The sequence below is a fragment of the Symphodus melops genome (assembly GCF_947650265.1).
Source record: "Symphodus melops genome assembly, chromosome: 12".
Classification (NCBI taxonomy): Eukaryota; Metazoa; Chordata; class Actinopteri; order Labriformes; family Labridae; genus Symphodus; species Symphodus melops.
The window spans coordinates 7,912,243-7,933,766 of NC_136702.1; the positions used below are offsets into that span (position 1 = coordinate 7,912,243).

Below are 21,524 nucleotides of genomic sequence, written 5' to 3' on the forward strand. Positions count from 1 at the left end.
GCCCTCATTCTCCATGGAGACAATACGAGTAAGATTCCAGTGTTAAACAAAAGACACTCAGCAACGAGAGACGTATTTCTTCCTCCTTGATATACAGCCACATGGAAAGTCTGTCTTTTTCCCACAACCACACAAACTTCATGGGGATAAAAGTGCTTGTCGCCAAGTTGCTATAGCAACAAGAGGCAGAGTGAGCCTATATGAGTAAGAGTGTGTTTCATAGTGGCAAAGCCCAGAGCGATGGGGGAGTATCTTGGGAGCTGAAGGTACGCAGGAGGGAAGAGAGCACCGACGGGGGCTGGTGACAGACAGACGCAGAGAGAAGTCTGGAGAAAAAAAAAAAAAAAAAAAAAAAAAAAAAAAATCTGCTGCTTGAAGTCAGAGCGCCCCTGTGTGTGTGCGCGTGTGTGTGTGTGTGTGTGTAGGGTGGTCCGAGCTTTAATGAGTTTGCTGGCTACAGTTGAAAGCTTGCATTGGTCATATGATGGAAGACAGATAAGGAAAGACCCTCCATCATTGTCCATGTCTGTCTCGATTTGTCAGCATGACTCCCACTCCTCTTTCTCTGTATGCCCCCCCACCCCACCCCACCCCCCGTTACTCTACGTCTGCGCCTCTACCGTTTTCAACTGTGTGCCTTCCGACTCTCCAGTGCCATTATCTCAGCTATTTGCAGCTACTGTGTTGACCTTCTCCTTTCTCTGTGGGAGAAAAGTGCCTGAATCGAAATCCTCCGTCATTAGGCCTGTGGGCGTACTTCACCTTCACTTTCACCCAGAAGCACAACTGTTTAACTGGAGTGAGGATATATTAAGCACACACTTCTCCTCAATACTTCCTTTTGCTTGGAATAACACGCAGTCTGATGTTTGATTAATGTGAATGTCTTTAAAGCTTCAGTGAAAAGTCTCCAATCCAAACTATGTAAGTGTTTAAGCTCATGATATTCTTTTGATGAAATGAGGACTGTATAAGTGTTTTCTGTTCAGGTTCAGTTCAGGTTTTTTTGCCACGTTGGAAAGCACGTGTGTTGCTGCTGTTCTTGGCCAGGTCTCCCTTGAAAAGTAGATCTCTGATCTCAGTGGGACTAACCTGGATAAATAAAGGTTAAACAAGGTCAAATAAGGTTAAACGTTTCCTCTCTCTGACAGGGCTGATTACATGAAAGTCACTGAATTAAATTACGACTGTGGATGAAATAAAAACAGGAAATGCGACATCTTTCTGCCTTTTCTCGCAGTGCAACGCAAAAAAAAAACAAGAAAACGAGGAGTGGGCCTGATGTTACCGTTTTCTTCGAGGTGTTTTTGGAGGATGTATCTGGTCTCCGTTCCCTCTGCGGCGTAGTCAAGAGGAACGTTCCCGTTGACGTCCTGCAGCAGAACATTCACCCCGGCCTTTGGGACACAGGGAAGAAGAAAGCAGAGAAGACAAACAGAATTCTTAAGCTTGAGCCATTCGTCAGACTTTAATCGATGATAAAGTGGGCACAATTATCTCGGCTTCCCCGGAGGCGTTTTACCTGAGCACAACCGTGGAGACAATAACCGACAATACAGTAAATTAAAGAACTCATTAAATAACCACCTAGGGTTGGGTACTGTTAACTGGGAAGACTGGTTTGAGAGTGTGTGTGTGTGTGTGTATGACAAGATTAATGTGTGTTTACACAACAAGGACCCTGGCAGAGTAGTTTTCAATTATAGCATGAGATAACATGGGAGACCTTCCCTCGGGCTCCTTTAATGACTGTTACTCTGACTGCAGCACACTCGCTGGTCACAATATGGTTATGATTGATTGCGTCTCTTTAGAGGAACTCTGCAGCACTCATTATTTGTACAAATGTTGCATGGCTTCACCAGTAGAGCAGAAATGTGTACAAGCCATGCAGACTGTAGCCGTGTGGACATTTTTTTTTTTTTTATCATTCTTTCCTCGGGGTCGTGTACTAAAAGTAACATGCATCCTTTCAAGTGATGATTGTCAGTGTGCAGCCAGAGATCGCTCGCTGTTGTTTGACTAAACCGTAAAAGACAAGGCAGTGTAACGATCCTGTCTGCTCCAGCTCTGATAACAGGGACGACGGGATCCTTATTGAATATTTACAGCTAATAGAATTCTAACAACCCGGTCGCGGTGTGGCAAAGAGATTTATGACCTGGCCCTCAGGTGGACACAGAGGGAAGGGGCCAGGAAGGCAGAGAATGGGCTGCAAATGAGAGGAGGGAGCCTGCTGACAGAACAACAAAAAAGCTGTTGACCTTAGTGCTCTGAAAACGGCAGCAGCACGAGGACATGGAGTTGAAAAAAGCGTGATTGCAACCGTACTTTTTTTAATTGATTTACTAATCAAACAACTCTAGTTTTTTTCCTAGGGAAAAAACAAAACAAAATTACAGCGCGATAAAGGAAGCACAATGCTGCCCATATCAGAGGATCAGTTCTGGTGAGCTCTGCAGTTTCATTGTGCACCCATCTGTGTCGCCTTGTGGGAGCTCTTTAGCTCCCATTTGAGGGTTAGTTAGGGGTTAACAAAAGGAATTAATTAACATTAACTGCTATCAGCCGCTGCTTCTTGACTATTCATGAGAGGAGAGAGAAAAAAAAGAAAAAAAAGCTTATCACAACGTGGAGCCCAGCTTGGAGAGTGAGATGAGATGATGAGTGGGTAGGAGAGAGAGAGCATAATATTATGCCTCCTCTGCCCGCCGCTCGAACCACAAACACACATTTATAAACGTACACAAACACACACTCTCCATTCAATCTCTACCTTTTAATGTCAAATATAGGCTACTTATATACACCTTGGATTTGCGTTTGGACCATTCTGGTGATGATGTTCCTCACAAAGACGACAGCTTCAATGTGCATACTGGTCGGTAAAGATGTCTGCCGTACAGCAAGACAATTTAGTTTAAGGTCCAGCATAAAATCAATAGCATCCAGCTGAATGACGATATCAGCTGATCCATTTGTAAGATATTTTCCTCAAAGGATCTGACCTACATGATTTACTGCATAGCTTGACAGTAAAAAATAACTGTCACAATAAAAAATAAAAAACTCTTAACTTCTGTTCTTTCCAACAGACAGATTATGTCTGAGGAAGCGTGATGTGTCAGCCATTAATCACGTGTCCAAGCTCACATGACAGATATAAACGAGCTGGCGGTGGCTGGTGGCCACGCAAGCTCCGAGGGGGTTAACAAGTTGACTTCTGGCTCCGACACACGGCGCGTCACGATAAGATGAATCCACCTTGGACGTTGTGGAGATGGAAATCTGTTCATACTAAACCGCTTCACTGGTTTACGTATTATGGCAGTTACATGGAGAATCAATAAACATCCACTAGTTATTCACCGAAAGTCTTCCCTCTGGGTCATAGTCCAGCATCCACTTTACAACTCAGAAGAAATAATGCAAGACAGATAGTCTGTCATCCACCTTTAGTTTGAAACCAAAATGCCTGTATGAGATATATTATATCTTAAATAATAGGCCAGGTGACTTATTTTATTCTTCTGCATTTTTTTCAATCTGACCCACTTTCAATAAACTCTTAAACTTTGAAGAAATGGAGCAGGAGCAGCATGTTTTTCAATCAGGCGATGGCCTCATTATTCATAACTTGATTGCAGCACACAACATCTGCTTGTTGAGATGTGCTGCAAAGATTCAGCTGAAAACAACAGTGGGCTGAAAAAGCTGTGATGATTAGGTTTTTTTCTTTTCTTCAAATAACCATAAATCACCGCTGACAGTTCTTTCTGTTGTTGCGCTTCACATCACGCAGACTGATGCAAAATAATGTAGCGTTAACGACCATAAAACACAGGATCATTCTTCAACACAACATAGAACTAGAAAAATGGATACATGTAAAAATGGAAATTCTTCTCTTCTGATTATTGACAGTGATTCATAACTTCCCCAAAAAAATGTTTTTTCAGTCACTTCCTGCTAAGCTTTGTAAATCAGTAGAATTCCTAACGGAGCAGCAAGAAATTCAGCCAGTGTCACGTATGACTGGAATACATCCTCCAGTATGGACTTATTCCAAAATAGATAATACATCCATGGATCCAGAATCATTCTAGATTGAATCGTGAGACCCCTAAAGATTTCTCAGCTCTACTGCTTCATATCATATTTCATTTACAGTGTGTCTTCTCTAAAATACTGTGCAAAGCGTTTAAAAAAAAAAAAAAAAAGAACTAAGTTGAAGGTTTACAACTTCACTGAAAGCTAATTGTAAAATATAGAAATGTGGGTGGGTGGGGCGTGGGCACTCAAAGTTGAGAAGTATTCCTCATTTACAAACAGGGAAAGTGGGTCATCTCTGCTACTGTAACCCTGCTGCAGTCTGAGCTGAGATGAAATAAAAACCTGTTTGGTAATAAACCTGTCTGAATGCATTTCTACAGCTCGAAGCTGGTATCTCACACTGAACCAGAAAATGTGCGCTATAAAAGGAACACATTCAATGAAGTTAATTGTAATGCAATGCTGGTAAACATTTCAGGACAGCTCGGACATTTGATGTTCTTTATGAGTCCTTGTTTTAAACGCCACATTAAAAAAGGAGATGCTGAAGCAGAATTAGGCTACGCAATTAAGTCTAATCACTTCCCACATCTATTTAGTCCAAACTCAGTGGCTTTCTACTTCAGAGTTTTATAAGGAGTGAATTCAGGCCAACATAATTGAGGCAGTAGAAGAAGAAGGATTTGATAAGTATCTTTCTGGCTGTGGCTATGAATGGAAGGACGGCTAAGATGAAACACATGGAGCTCAACTGCCTCTGTCGAGTCATCATGATGCATTTATAAAGCCAAGTCCAATTAGCTATTCTATCATGTAACATCAATATGAAAAGGGAGCATTTGGGTCTGTTTTTGGATCACACAGGTTTTATCATTAAATATTTCACGAACACTGTACAAGTATTGAATCATTATGCACAAACAGCTTGCTTAGAGTTGCTAAGAGACGATGCACAATGCCTCAGAGGAGCCTGTTTGTCCTGCACGGGTCTCAATGACAAACATTAACTGGGGCTGGAGCTAGAAATAGGTTTGGGAATTCATCTGGAAATGGGTTGGGAATGAGATCGTTTAGAAGCGGCTCCCTCCCCTGCTGTTTGGAGGCACAAGATAAGAGAATTAGCATCACTGGCAATCTGGACACATCACTGCACCCCCCCCCCCCCCCCCCCCCCTCCAGCTTTTCCCACAAGACGTCTAACATCTCTGTCAGCAAAAATCTCTCTGCTTCTTTGTGAAGGCACCAGAGAGAGGCAATCCAGGACAGAGACGCAGAGGACGAGGGGAGGGGAAGCAGAGAAAGAGATGGAGAAGGACACAATAGATTAGTACATATTAGCAAGTGTTCCTCCCTGTGCCCATCAGTGATAAAGCTGCTTTGGTGAGAACACTGTTCCACCTCTCATTAAAATGTAAACGCATTATATTCAGAGGGGATGATCGCCCACTTACTGCGCTGACAAGGCAGCAGTTTGAGACTGACTGGGCACTGGCAGCGTCTATGCTGGAGGAGACAGGTGTCAAAATAAATGAATGGAAGAAATGGGATATAACATCTCGACTGGAAACATGGCTCGACTCGAGACGTTTGAGACAGGAAGAGCGTTGGGCTTTCATTTCAGAACCCCTCAGACTCTGACTATACCAGTAAAAAAACAACAACAACAAAAAGTGTTTATCTCACCCTAAAAAAAGAAAACGTCTCCTCACAACAAAATGCTTTATAAATATGAATGCACAAGGGCAAACATGCTAACAGAAGTCCACATCGTCAGATAGATAGCCAGTTTGTGTCAAAGGACATTCAGACTGAAAAAAAAGTTTGGTGTTGCAGGATAAAGTGGAGAAATATGAAAGCTCCTGACTATTTGAATTTCTTAGAAATCCATCTCCTTTATTCTTTACTTACGCCCTCGCTCTCCCTCTCCTCGAGCAGAGATGTGTAAATATGACCTCATTTTTTCAGAAACTAGTTCTGTCTTGGTGGTTAATGGGAGAATTTCCGTTACCGCCCCCCAGGGAGCAGAGTTAAATCTCTCTCATGGTATAGCTTTACATGAAGGCGTAAGTCACTGCATGAATATGGCGGATCTATATCAAACGCAGCTCTCCAAATAGGCAGCCTGCATCAATCGTTGCTGCCTTCAGGGAAATTAAATGCATGCAAACACACAAACACATGACCAACAGTCAAACAGTCGGTGCAGCCTGATAGATCCATTCTGCACGCTCTTTGCCTGGCCTGTCTTCAAACATATCAGTTCCTCTGCGGAGTGTCTCTTTCCTGCCCCGCAGACCGACAGTCAGCCATCACTCTGGACCCAATCAGCAGAACCAGGCTGAACCGGATTTTTCCTGTCACTCCAGACTGTAGTTAACCCTCTCCGGGTCTAATCAGCGCATGCAGAACAGACCCAGCTGACTGAGCGACTGCGCTGGATGTGCCTGCCCTCCCCTGCAGCTGGCCCTGTTCTCGTAGCGATGTCTAATCAGTACAACCGCAGCTCTTGTCGAGAAAGAGCCGGCAAGAGCTGGAATCATCCCCTACAGAACAGGCTGTTTCTTTGATATCATGCTAATGAGCAATTTCGGAACATACTCCGTTTCAGTGATTCAGCTGGGTTTGTGACTGGAAAGTTGTGTTTAAAGAGACTTCATTAATCCGAACTCTCTCATCACCGGAAGACGCTGCATTTCGGTTCGAACATTCAGGATGACTAAGCTGAGGGTTCAAAGCAAATTCGCAACAAGGAAACACTAATCTATTTGTAGCTGAAACGCTTAAAATTGCATGGATCAACAAGAAAAATGACTAAAACTGCAACCAACCCATGTACAGTACAAGTGTGAGTGTGTGAGTGTGTGTGTGTGTGTGTTTCTCTGAGTGTCTTACCAGCAGCAGCAGCAGCACCACGTCTGCATGGTCACACACACACGCCACATGCAGGGCTGTCCACAGGTCTTCATCCTGCAGGTTGACATTCAGGCCGCGCTCAATCAGGAGCTCTGCAGCAAACACGTTGTCATGGCGAGCACACTGCAATGAATGCAGGGACATTTGTAATCATCAGCTCATGGAAAACACAAGATTCTTAAAGCAACTATTTCAAGACATGACTGGTTAGAACTGCAATAGTTAAAGTTAACTCCACCGAATGAATGAATTTAAGTATAATGTATCTTATAATTGTCATAAGCACGTCTGTCCATTTGTGTAAATGTCTTATATGTCTCACCAGGTGCAGCAAAGATCCCCCGGAAGTGGTGGTTGTGTTGCGGTCTGCTCCTTCCTTCAGGAGACGCATCACTGCAACACAAACAAGCAGCACACATGTTAACACCTGCTGTATGTGGAGCCTGGACGCGAAGGACACGTGAAGAAGATGTATACAACCTGAGGCATACACAACCTCAAACACACACCTCCAATATGCGTCTCGTGTCCTCTAACTGTCCTTGTCAGCGTGGATCAGTGTTAGGGATTCGTGTGTGTGTTCTCTAACTTCTTGTTCGACCAGCGGTTCAGACAGCCTCTGGGTTACACACTTTCACATCACACACTGTAAGCTCCAGTGAGCCGCACAAACCCACTCGCACACTGACACAGATCCGCTGAAGAAAGCACCGAGTATCACATGCGAGTTCAAGCAGTCAGCCGTAAACAAATCAGCAGATAGTAGTAAGCCAAACAAGGTCAGAGTGATTTTACTGTACCACTGATTTATCTTTTATTAAACAAGTACACAAGATGAGCACAGCAGGACAGAGAGAGAGAGAGCAGCATGGACAAACAGGAGAGGAAGAGGAGGGAGGAGAGATGGCGTGCTGGAGTTTGGACATATGTGATGTCAGAGACACTGACAGTAGTAGACAGATACAGACAAAACACTGCAAGACCTTCAACCAGAAAAACAGCCACCACTGTCACGCGATCTGCCTCCAACACACGCTGTCTTTAAGCACAGCTAGTGGCACTAAGGGAGGACAGTTACCATGGTTATTATATGGCGGTGATAATTCCCACTAATGAATCCTTTTTAATAAACTCTCATGAGGCGTCTTAACCCAGACACAGACATGCTCAAAATAACCTCATGTAACCAAACACACAGCACATTTTTTGTTCATGTCTCTGCCTAACTTCCAACACTTTATGAATAAATCGTGAAATGTGTGCTGGCATACTGTCCTGCAGAAGTAAATAAACCTGGAGGACTTCATAAAGCAAGACAGAAAAACAATAATAAAACTGCAAAACAACAACAACAAAAAAAAAAAAAAACCCTCATTTATTGTGCTCAGTATTTTGTGACTCATTAAACAACGAGCTCCACCTGTTGGACTCATATCATAACGCGTTCTTCCGCTTCCGCAGCTTCAAAAGCGTACAGCTCTTAAAGAGCACCTTGATCCATGAAATTATACAGCACCAGATCTATAGCATTGGGAATTCACAAGATACACCTCACTGCGTTCCACGATTTGTCCGCATTCAGAAGTTTCTGACCTTCTCTAAATAAAACGAGTGTTTGCTTATTCAAGCTGATAATCAATCCTTACTATGAGTGATTGTGATTATTGATTTTGTCTGATTAACAGTCAAATACTGAGCACTACTCCATTCATGTATTTAAGAATAAAAGCATCTCATTTGAACAATTCCAAAAGTGAAGCGACGATAACCACTTGAACACACAATGATAACACGTTCATCAATGATCAATACTGCTATGTGTTACTTTGCTGTCAGTCTTCTGATCGGTGAATTGACTGATCAGTCCGGACACTTACTGTACACACAGACACGGCCTCACTCTTCTAATGCCTGTACCTACTTAATGGCCTTTAAATGGTTGATGAGAAGCAAGCTGGCCATGCTTGGAGTCAATCAGCACAATTATCTCCCGGCTGCTCAACACGCTGCGGAGGCTCAAGACTCGAAACCACCAATTAAAGCTCGTCTAGCTGTATAGTCGTTACAAGGGAATAGATAATGCTCTCGCTGTCCTGTCTATTAAACAGGATTTCACATTAATGAACGTGGAGCAGCGATTTTAAGTACTCAAGGTTTAACGCGGAAAATATTACAGGAAATTAGTGAGTGTCCATGGTGGGGACTTTAACCGGTTTATAAATCTCCTCTGTCGGAACCATTTAATGTTAGTCCCTGACAGACGAAGCTACCAGGGTTTTATGGCACATTATTGAATGCACCAAGAGAGAGGTCAAAGGTCAAGAGCTCGATATTGACCCTCAGGCAGTTAAAGAAAAGGAGCTAAGTGTTTGTCTGACATTATGGTCACTCAGAATCAATACGGCTGTTGTTCCAGCGGTCGATTCATCAAGGCGGACCGCAGCTCTGCGTCTGCTTTCGAAGGTTTTCACTGATCCTACAATAGGAAGAAAAACATGTCTGTCTGCATTTTGGGTTTCTCTAGTGGTGAGAGTAAGAATAGGTTCACCTAGTTTCATGTCTGTCAAATGACACTTCTCACGTGTCCATAGAAACATTGACACAGGCGATGTTGCTGTCCTGTTGTTTACCTTTCAGATGTGATTCAACAGAGAATAAGGACATCGGATCATTTCCTCCACTTCTTAAAATTGAAGCACCTACTGTAGGTATGGGGTGTCATATTGTTGAAATGGTAAAATGTAATTTTAGCATAAGGGCGCATATATGTTGATGTGTAATAATATTTGTTATGGTAGCCACAAAAAGAGATTAAAAATAAACATATGTCAGGGCAACACCAGAATGGATGCATTCCTCGTGTAAAGCTCTAAAGCTACTGGAAATGTCAAAGCATCTGATTGGCTTCAGGGGAATTACAGCTGTTGTCCTAACACAAAGCACGGATAAGCTGCTGTGGCATTTCAGTAGAGGAGGGAATGAGTTCTCATGGTTACATTTGATCCAGTTACAACCCAGTTAAATGCTGAACAACATCGTCCAAGACGTGCAGAAATAATTCCGAGAAAATGATCGAAGTCAGAGACATACTGGCGCCGATATGTCGCAATACCCTGCTAACACGAAGTGCTGTAGTTCTACAGTACAAAGTCATCGCTGTAGTTATGTAGAAAACTCATATTTACATCCATTGACTTTAACCAGCTTTGTGTTTTACCACAGAAACATGGACAATCTCAATCTCTGTGTTACACAGTAACACCTTTACATGTTTCTGATTGTACATTAAGCTCTGTGTGTGTGTGTGTGTGTGTGTGTGTGTGTGTGTGTGTGTGTGTGTGTATGTGTGTGTTTTCCTTCTGTCAGGAGGTGGTTGGATGTCATTTTGTGGAAAACGGCAAAACAGCTGTTCGAAATACATATGTGGAGTTTCCATGGCAACCAGAAATAGTGACTGGGAGGAAAATGGGGGAAAAAAGAGAGGAAGAGGGAACGAGAGAGAGAGAGAGAGAGAGAGAGAGAGAGAGAGAGAAGCCTAAATAAGAAAGCTACTGATAAAACAAGATGCGTCGGGAACTGCAGCTAGTTAAGTTCTCATTTTTTTTCTGAGGACGAGGCCGCTCACCTTGAACGCTCCGCTGTCATTCACTGACAGGGAGTCAGTCCTTTACCTGTCGTCGAGTTTCTGTGGAGTGCAGCTCTTAAGGACTCTTACCTACACGTAGAATTACAAGGCATTTCTCTCCTCCTGAAAAGACCACTGAGATCTACTCTGTGCCCCTTTTCTTTGACGTTCATGAACACCACAAACCTTTAAAGCAAGCGGTGCTTCAGCTGCCTATTGAAACTGATGTGACTGTACGAGTAGGTTCTGTAAATACAGTCCAAGATTCAATCTTCTATCCTTCAGCCTCTCGTCTCCATTCATGTGCTCCACCTTATCTCACTGAGCCGTGATATTCAATGAATTTCATAAAGTCCCCGATCCGAGTCTACATTATATGCTATTTACAGCAGTATCGCACATTTTCTTTATCCAGCAGCCAGAAGTTTTTTCCCCCATGTTCAGCAACATTCATTGGCAGCCCCACGTAGGATTCTGTTCAGATCCCTCATGCTTACAAATGCTGGAGTCTCCTCGCTCCTCGTCACAAGAGGCACGTCACACATCACTGCCCCATGTTTCTAAAATGAGCCGAGAGATTTTTTTCTTTTGTTTCAACAACAATGAGAATAAGATACCGTACAGTTTTGACCAATAATTCCTAACTCTAAATGCAGATTAGCTTGTGGTGAGACCTGTAAAAAAGGAACATCCTAAGGGATGTGCAGGGTATCCCTTAAGAAATATCCACTCACAAGATGAATAAATGGGGGGGAGAAAAACCTAACCCTGTTGTATAAATATATTTCCATATTGAACCTTCAGCTACGTCCTCCAGAAACAAATCTGTTTATTTCAAAGAAGGGCGTGGAGTTGAATAAATGCAATATGACAGTAAAATGTCTCGTACAGGTTGAGGAAGAGATAACGGCCTGAATTCAAGCGCTGGAGGGAAGCCCTGCATCGTTTGCACAACAAAGACTTTTTAAGAAGTGAAGGGCTTTCTTATTTTGTTTGTTTACGAACGACTTTAATCAACTCGACTTGCTTCGCTTCAGTTCATTACCCATCATGCACCACACCCCTCCTCTCGTACAGCTTGTCCTGCTGCGCCTCCTTCCTCGTCTCGGAACCGGTGTGTGTAATTCCATTCAAACACAGCAGCAGGTTTTAAGTTGCCTTTCGTAGCATATCGAAACAATCTGACATGTTCACAAAGGGAGGAGGCTCCACTACTTTAACGATTGCAGATGGCTGTATGGTCCAAATATAGAAAACACACAAAACGCTTGAGCTGTCAGCAAAACACACTCGGTCGTCTGTAAATATATCTGGGCTGTACAGTTACAGACTACTGTATGTGTGGGAAAAACCTGCATTCTAATACAGTCACTCCCACTTTCACTGCACACACGCTTCAATGCGTGCGTGTATTTATTTGGGAGCGAGTAGTCCAGGCTCACTTCGCTCAACCTGATAAGCCGTTTGACTGTTGTGTACTCAACCGTGGAAACATCTGCTGTGTGACATGCTGCCTCTGTAAACACCATTGTTCATTTAAGCAGGATTTTCCTTCATTTTGAGTTGCCATACTTGAGGCAATTAAAAATTAAATTCAATATTTTGTGTGTGATTCTCGTATTCCCACGCTTACATTCTATGAGCGAATGATGGAGTCGCAGTGCTTTTCCGACTAGTAATCATTATGTGACAAAGTAGATATCTCAATGCTGTAATAAACCCTTTCAAAAAAAAAAAAAAAAAAAAAAAAAGCAGCGTACAGTCCAACAACACAAAAGCAATTGCCTGTTTGTGAGCAGTCGAGAGGACAACTCCGGGGATAGTGAATAAGTGAATGTGTTTAATGTGTTAATTCATTATCTGTGCTGGCTGCAAAGTGTCATTACACACTTCCATTTCCCCTTCGGTTTGAATGTTCATTTGAATACTCAGACAAGGAAGACATGCACAGAAATTGAATTTCCGCTTCAAACAGCAGTCTAGACCTCGGTGACAAATTTAGATCATAAAGTATCTTTTTTTCAAGTCATATTAACCTCTGCAGCTGGAAATCTAAAAAGGAACAATGATGAGTCATCAAGTGATCCCGAAGTTTAATATTAGGCAAAAAAAAAGTCTATACAGCCAGAGAAAAGTTTCGATATCCTGCGTGATGATGGGACTGAAATGAAAGGACATCCTGCTGCACCGGAGGGAGAGTCGTGACGTCTTAAAGTGGATACTAACAACAGATATCAGGACTTCTTTCTCTCCCTCCTCTGAGGGCTCAGGCCCCGTTCTGTCAAAAACATGACAGGTGCTTGACACGCCTTTAATCCCAGCATGCTCTGTTCCAGTGAAATATTAATGGTTGCTCCTATCATCCATATTCACCTTTTTCTCCCCCTGTTTCACTCCTCTGCCTTGTGTACTGTCTTCTCTTATAAGAGGCTCATATATATATTTATGCAGTATCTATATGGAGAGAGAGGGAGAAGGGGGCCTTTAAGTAACAGTGTGACATGTTCTCTTCTCTGAACAGGACATTTGAGTGTTGGATGGATGTGAGGTAGCGAGCCGACTGAATAATAAAACAAAGACAGAAATGTCAAGAGGATCGAGCTATCGTACAGGACAACCTTCTACTACGGCACTGATTTTCAGCTTCACCTGCGCCGCACTTCCAACACATTCAACAAACAACTACAGGTGTCACTTAACATGAAACAGAATGTAGAGACACAGAAACGGCATATTTCTCATCATGCTCAAACGCATCTCTACACTATAGGAGCTACAAACATTGGTGCCCTTTTTTTCCTTTCTTCAGAATTTCTCAAACTTGAGACATCTTTAAAAGGGCGAGATTTTCAGACAGAGACCCGTTTAAACTTCCAGAATATGGGCTTCTCTCTGTTTGTTGCGATGCTTTAGCCGCACCGATGTGGAGGCGGGGGCTGCATCGAGACAAATAGCTTGCATAAGAGTGGACCCAGTGCCGCTGTGTTCTTATTTTTAGCCATGGCATGGTTCAGTTTTTATTAACTGTGTCTAACACACTGCTCCACAACAGCATGCGAGCTGTTACTGTCACCTCTGTGTTTCACTGACTCACTATGGAGCACTGGTGGAGTCTGTTGCTGAGCCTGCAGGCACAGTCTATGCACGCGAATCAATAATGGTAGGTGGCTATTATATTTGTACACACATACACAGCAAATGTAGCTCATGTTCAGTAATTACACTTCCATATAAGGACAAACTATTTCAACCTCCTCATGCATTAACCAACAGGGAAACAAACAATGTGCACTTAACGTGGAACAAGAGAAAAACACTTGATCCATTAATGCAGGGACTCGGATAAAATTTCAACTGGCTTTGCTCTCTGCTCAGTTTGTGTCCACGTTGGAGACAATATAAAGTATTTGTTCGTGGCTGGTAAAGATGATCTCTGGTGCCACAAAGAAATATTGAAAAGATGATCTGGACTATGGCAGATCAGTTCCAAGTATGGTAGTAAAAAAAAAAAAAAAAAAAAAAAAAAAGAGATAACTGAAATACCTGAGCTTTCATCAATACACCTTTCAACATTGAAAAATATGCAATGACGTCCCACGATGTATATAATAGACAAGGTGATCCTTGAATTTGATAAATGCAGTTGGGGAAACAGTATGCACATTCTAGATGGCTCAGTTCTAGAACAGATGAACTGTAATCTGAATTGCTGCTCTTCATTCATAAAAAAAAAAAAAAAAAGGACTATTTCTCACATTGTTTCAGGACTAATGCTAACACCAAATTGTCACCTTTGATACAGTCACAGTATATAAAGTGAGGAGACGTCAGTCTGCTTCAAAGACAACAGCTGCTGCCGTCCCACTTGTTTCTTACTTTGATAAAGTTCGGAGATTGCTTTTGGAAAAGCAATTTCACCACCCAATTCAAAACCCAAGTGAGCTGGGTGACAGTTTGCATAAGACAAATATGAAAGGAGAAGAGAGATGAGATATACAATAGGCTCTGATCTGACTATAAGGCTGTGAATTATTGGTGTTTTTTTTATTTATTTAACCATACAACATCATCGCTGACCTGATGCTTCTTTCCTGTTGCATTTTCAATTTCTGTCGCTTTCCAATTTAACTTTTTCCTCCCGTGTGCACCCTTTCATCTATCCCCTGTCCTGCCTCTCTTCATCTCATGCTTCTTCATATCATTTCCGGCAAACATCGACTGATAAGCAAAAAAAAAAATCCTCGTGTGACTGTGCGTGTTTGACATCTGCAATAACCAGTTTGCTGCCCTGTCAGCAAACTGACTTCCTCTGCTATCAGTGAATCTAAATCTCGAGTGAGCGCTCTGAAAAACCTGCTTTAATTAGAACAGAACTTTGGTTATCACAGTCTCTCCGTCTTTCTCGCTTTAGCTTTTTCAGACCCAGCGTCTTTGTTTTCTCTGCCTTCTTCTCTTGGTTCATCTTTTTTTTTCTTCTGTTGTGCACACTCCAGTTCTTAAAAACAATGAGTCACCAAAACATTCATCGTCACAATCAAGGGGACACGGTCTGAGAAAATGGCAATCTATCAAGTTGTAAAAACAAGCGGCTCAAGTCAGACAGAAGCGATCACTTCACACTTTACTCATCATCTTTAGGCTCCTTTTGAATGTCATGAAATAACCAAGAAAATCCTATTTTTGATATTGATATGGTGAAACTACCTGCGTCGTCACTTACATGTCCTGTTCTACGTTCCTGTTCAAGTCTACTTTCCAGACAAGAAACTGGGTTATCCTGGCATCATCAATGATTTAAATCCCTGAATGTTTTACCTCTATGTTACCCTGTGGGTTCTCATTGTAAACACAAGCCCGCTTAAAATACCTCTGTAGTAAAGGGGAAACATTTTAAACTGTTCTCACATTACTTAGGGGAGATTCCAAGCCTGAGGCGAATTCTATCACTCTGAACAAAATGAGAGTAGCGCTAACTCAACGGCTACGCTGAGGAAACTGTTATCACTCATCCCGGGGAACCAGGGAGAAATGCTTATGAGCCATTGTTGAAATTTGGCAAGTGCTGATCCACCCAATCGAGTGTTACCTCAAAGACAGAGACAATGGAAGAGAGACAAAGAAGAACGAGCTCGGCTGACACAGACTAACAGATGTGTGAATATCAGAAGTGTTCCTATCTTGGTCCTTACTCTTGCTTTTAACACCAGCTGAAGGCGAGAAGGCCTGGTACCAGTGTAGTGTCATTGTATCTGGGTTGTAAAGGTACAGTACGTTTTAAGCAGATGCTATTCATGTCGAGCCGAGGAAGCCGGGTTCGAGTGAGGCTGTTGTACTGGAACACCAGCTGCTCCCACAGAGCCCAGCTGAACCTCAGTGGCAGCCAGAGAGCAGAGAGTAACACAGTGACCTGCCTGCAGGACGGACTCAGACGCACCGGGACAGCTGGGTAAATGACTGACATAAACAAAGAGAAGGACGATGAGATGGGACAAATGAATCAATGCCCTTTTCGAGACCACACTGAGGACCACTTGAATTCTGTAAGAGCATTGATAATTTGATCTCACAGACATTAGCCTTGGCACATGAGTGTGTCTTTACAGGGAGATAGGCAGGCTACAGGTCTGCAGAGAACAGAAGGCTGAGGGCAAACATGATTGACTGTTAAAGGACCCATTAAGGTACATGTCTTCCTGACTGTGTAAAAATGCACAAATTTGCTGACAGAACACAGACAAAGATTCACTTTCACACACACACACACACACACACACACACACACACACACACACACACACACGCATTAGAGTAAACACAGAACTATCACTGAGCTATTTTGTGTTTGAAAAAAAAAAAAAAGACTAAAATGGTTGAAATAATTCTGAGCATTCAATTTCCCAGGGCTTATGTCATAACTTGTTAAACACTAAATAATACCATTTACAGTACAATGTCAGTCTAACAAACTAGTTAGTATTAACGTCTGTGTCTGCCAGGTTGAACATGATCCTTTTTACACTTTTGTGTAATAGATAGATAGATAGATAGATAGATAGATAGATAGATAGATAGATAGATAGATAGATAGATAGATAGATAGATAGATAGATAGATAGATAGATAGATAGATAGATAGATAGATAGATAGATAGATAGATAGATAGATAGATAGATAGATAGATAGATAGATAGATAGATAGATAGATAGATACTCTTCCTCGAGTCCATCAAAAAGTGAGGGAATACTTTCAACAACAGACATTCTCATCTGTGCTGAGGTACTTTTGTCCTTGAAAGCTGTTTGTTTATAAAAGCTCAACTCTGTTAAGGGGACTGTTTTGGAGCAAAACATGTCATGTTTGTGTGTGTAAGTGTGTGTGTGCTTGTGTGTGTAGGTGTGTGTGAAAAAGGCGGATATATAGAGCGGTGAAGTAAAAACTTTTTTCCCCCCTCTCCAGTCAACCATATAGGGACACAACCCGTATGTGTGCATCCACATACACACCTTCTTTGTCGTCATGCCGACTGATGGCATCCTGCAAGACATCAGTTTGGCTGAAACGGACCCGGGGCTTCTTGCGGTGCATAGATGCGGACCGAACCTTGACTCCACCTTGCTGGCGCTGAAGGCTCTTCTCCCGTTCGTAGTACGCCCGTATTTGGTCGCAACGCATCCTCCTGACCAGCCGCTGGCGCTGGCCAAGGGGGAGCGACTCCAGCAGACACTGGTCTATCTCCATGTTTTGACGAAAGACATTACATAGCTGAAAACAACCTGGTGGGAGACAGAAAGAAAAACAATGATCATGTCGTATTCGTCTGTATTAAGGTTAATTAACTTTTTTTTTTAAATATACTGATGCCTGATGCATTTGAGCTTGTTTTACTGCGTTACTGATTTTGTTCGATGACTGCAGTTTGCCCACATGTGCAATCATTCAGCATATTTAGTCTATTTGGATCGTCTCTGTTGTCCCAACAGTGTGTAGGGATTCTCCTGACTCTGCATAATCTCTCTGCCACTTTGGCAAACCGCTGAATCTATCTAACTGCTAACTGGTGCAGTAGCTAAGACCAAGACGGACACACAATTAACTAATACATGACATGAGGTTTGTCCTGTATAAGTACGTTTATTGTTTGGCTCTGATTGTTTGGTAAATTCAGGTCACAGCTGCTGAAAGGCAGGCTCAATATAAGAGGATGTCTTTGTAGAAATGGTGCGGTTTGTTTTTTGTTCTGACTCACCACTTATTCCTTTTTTGGGGCCACTGCTGTCTCTGCTTTTTTCTTCAGTCTTTAATAAAACTCGACTTAGCTGTTCCTTTTTTTTTTTTCCTGTTGTCATTGTGTGCTTGTTTTGTGCCCATTAAGTATCCTCTCCTTCCAGCTTCTTTCGCTCTATTTCCAACTCCAGTGGTTCTGTCTTTCTTTTTCCATTTCATCTCCTTTTTCCTGTCTGCATGTTCGGTGGGAGAACGTCTTTACCACAACTTTTTTTTTTTAATATATACTGTATATAAAGTCTTTAAGCAACAGATGAACCAAAGTTACACAAACAGAAACACAGCCTTGACAACATGACTGTTGTTTCTTTGTGTCTACTTGAAACAGTAAACTGCTGTAGGTGTGTTTCAGACAAAAGCCATGCTGGGAGAAAAATGGAGCTGCTGTATCTGTGTGCTTCGTTTCTGTTTGATATACAGTATGTCTCCACATTTATTCAAACACCTGCCCCTTCACAAACACACAGACACACACGCACACGCACGCACACACACACACACACACACCGTACCATCTGCTCTGATTAAACGTATAAAAAGGTTCTTTGTGTTCAGGTTCCAGAGAAGGGGGGTCATTATTAAACTGTTCATGTTATTTTAGTCAACTTGATCTAGTCAGCAAAAAGCACACTCGACACACTGTACATCCTTTTCCAATATCAAGACAGTCCAGCTTCCTCACGGCTATTACCTTCATTTTTCTTATACTCCCACCTCCTTCTTTCTTACTCAGCTCATTTTATGAGATGCAGATTTTTACTGATGTACGAATGTACTGTGGAGATGTTGTTACTGCACCAGCGCTCTGTGAAGCACCATGCACATTCTCCTCTGGGACAATAAAGCATAATCTTATCTAACATCTCGGTAAGAGGCTTTATAGAATGCAGGAGATTACCAGAAATCATCAGTAAGTAAGTAGCAGCGTGTACACAAACATGATCACAGGTCAATCAATGTATGATGAGTGACAGTGAGTGAAGGAACACAGTTCGGCCTTTTTTAAGGAAAAAAATCAATTAACACCTAAAACATTAAAAATGGTGTTTAGAATATAAAGGACAAAGAAATGACTAAAAAAGAATGTAGCTTTTCTATAATTTATACAGTTTAACAAAAGCAAAGTGAATTTCCCTTCTAGGAATACTAAACTATCCTGAATTTCTCTTTAGAGGTTGAAGTGCAAGCTGTAAACGTCGGGTTAGTGTAGAAGTACAGTGGAGGCAGAGCAACTGCAAAGAAGTGGCGAAGTGAATCAAGCCGTTTCAAGTATACACTTATGAAAATGTAGATCATTTCAGAAGAACCGCTCCGGATATTCTCGTGACCTGGCTGTTCACATATGCACATCACAGCGGGAGACTATCCCTTTCAAACTGGGGGGGGGGGGTAAAGTCAGAGTAGAAAACGTGTCTGTTTGTGCACACATACAGTACAGCGCCTGCTGGAAATATCAGGAGATATTCAGGAGTTTTCGGAAAGTTTGACAGTCCTATTAGAGAGAAAATCTATTTTTGAAAATCCAGATTTTCCACAAATACAATTTATGGATGAAAATCGATTTCCTGTCCAGCCCTATGTAGGACTGCAGGAAGGATAACTTTATTAGTTTAATCATTCAGTCTATGACATGTAAACAAATGACAAAGGTATAGCTTCACACTTCTCACTCGGTGTATGACCTGACTTTATATTCATGTAAAAAAAATGTTTTTTACAAGAGACAAAAAGAAAGCTATTATTCACATCATGAGAAGCTGGGTGTAAGCACATGATAAATGTTGAATAGGTTTTGTATGTGCAAAAGCAAGAAGCAGGGATCATAAAGCATACTGTCTCTGTCTGGTTTACCAAATGAAATATGGACATGGTTAACTGTGCCTGTATCCACCTCTGCCCTGACTCTCATCTCCTCCTCTGTTTGGACCCTTACATCCTTTGCACCCTGTCAACCTCCTACATTGTCTAATAAACATGCATTCAAGGTTGCAGTCACATCAAAGCCTGCAGGTACATGACTGATTCACTTGGTGGCATGGCGTGATATTGATACAGACAAGACTTCAGTCTTAGTGCTGAAAGCAGTATGTGGTTCATGGTTTCTATTAGCTGCAGCAGACACTGAAGTGAAATCACCTTTTTGGTAGAATATTTACATTGATAGGCAAAAGCACTTATATAAATAATTGATGACGTATGCTCAGTGTGCTAAAAGGTTCTGCAGTAAACTCCTACTGTGTCATGTCTTGACTATAAAACCTGTCCCTCATGACTTGCCATAGCAGTTTTTATTTGCTCTATTTGCAATATATTTTAACATGTGGTCAAAAATAACATGAGGACATTCCCGTGAGCGTTTCTTTGTCTTCCCTTTTAGATGAAAACATCAAATAGTGCTGGCAATGACAGCACGGAGATCAATAGGAATTTGCCGTTGATCGATACATTCTTCAATTTCCATGCTTAGTGTGAACATGTGCACACATGTGAACTCAGTTTAATGGAAAACTAATGTCTGTTCCGACCATACAACATTTAGAAATAACACTGGTGCGTCCTTCGATTTGATGAATGGCTCTGAACAGAAAGATGGAATGTGAATGGGAGCGCGGAAGGACGTTAGGACTCAGAGTGATGGGAAATAGGGCTGAATAAATCCAGGATGGAGATGGAGACAGAAAGCGAGAAAGAGAGAGAGAGAGAGAGAGAGAGAGAGAGGGGGATAAAATGCCGTACTGTAGCTTTCTTCTCCTGCCATCCCATCTCCAGGCTATCAGTTATTGATTGAATGTGGAACATCCCATGCAGGCTCCAGCTAATAACACTGAAAGCACTGCAGGAGATTGTAAATTAGAAAAATAGAAAGGCAAACATGTGCAGAAGCACACACACAGGCTGCAAACTGCAGTGAGCGGAACAGTGCAGGAGACAAATCTTTGACAGGAGAGACAGGTGGCTCTAAAAGTCAAGGTGAGACTTTGATCTTCTACAGTGTCAAAGAATCCACACATTTCTCCTTAATTCTTCCCCTTTTCTTTTTTCACAACTCTCTCAAATATCAGCATTGCTCCAATCATTCCTCTCTGCGTCTGTCCATCAATCCACTCATCCTCTTCTCACTTTCTTTACATTTCCCAGTACTCCCTTTTTTCTCTCTCTCCAACACTCCTCTAAAATCACCCTCATTTTCTATCCATCTGTCCTCCGCTCTCTGAAATCACTCACTCTCTGAGTCAGTCTGTCACTGTGTTAAGAATATCCCAGACGCTCATGGGAATCTGCATCTTTGTGGTACTATGTCACCTCTTTTTTTTTTCTTCCCCCCCGGTCCCTGCTGCCGCTACCTGCCGCATTCACCGGTCAGCTTCACACATCTGCAGAAGCTCTCTGCAGCAAGCTCACACACCCACTTACAGCACACACACACACACACACACATGCACACACAGAGGGACCTGGATATCCATTTGAAGTTTAGATTGTGCTGTTGTGTCTGCAGCTGCTGACCAGAATTCTTCCCTCATACTGTATATGACACCCTGCATTTATAGAAAGTGCTAACAGGCACACACCCAAGGCTGTGGAATACGTATGCACACACACACACACACACACACACACACACACACACACACACACACTCACAT

At 42.2% G+C, this 21,524-nt stretch overlaps 1 protein-coding gene across 11 annotated transcripts in view; it reads right to left on the reverse strand.

The window, feature by feature from the left end:
* myo16 (myosin XVI) overlaps positions 1-21,524 on the reverse strand; it is a 92,367-nt gene that overhangs the window by 55,681 nt on the left and 15,162 nt on the right. For 9 of the 11 annotated variants that reach the window (XR_013780315.1, XM_079358301.1, XM_079358294.1 and 6 more), the window contains exons 2-5: positions 17,097-17,366; positions 7,289-7,359; positions 6,946-7,089; positions 1,289-1,397 (exon numbers count right to left, since the gene is read on the reverse strand). Coding sequence is in view for 10 of the 11 variants with exons in the window: in XM_079358294.1 (XP_079214420.1) it covers positions 1,289-1,397; positions 6,946-7,089; positions 7,289-7,359; positions 17,097-17,366 (594 nt within the window). In the remaining variant the exon portion in view is untranslated. Of the gene's footprint in view, positions 1-1,288; positions 1,398-6,945; positions 7,090-7,288; positions 7,360-17,096; positions 17,367-17,839; positions 18,080-21,524 lie in introns of those variants that run through there. The other 2 variants (XM_079358292.1, XM_079358296.1) reach the window with 1 other exon arrangement.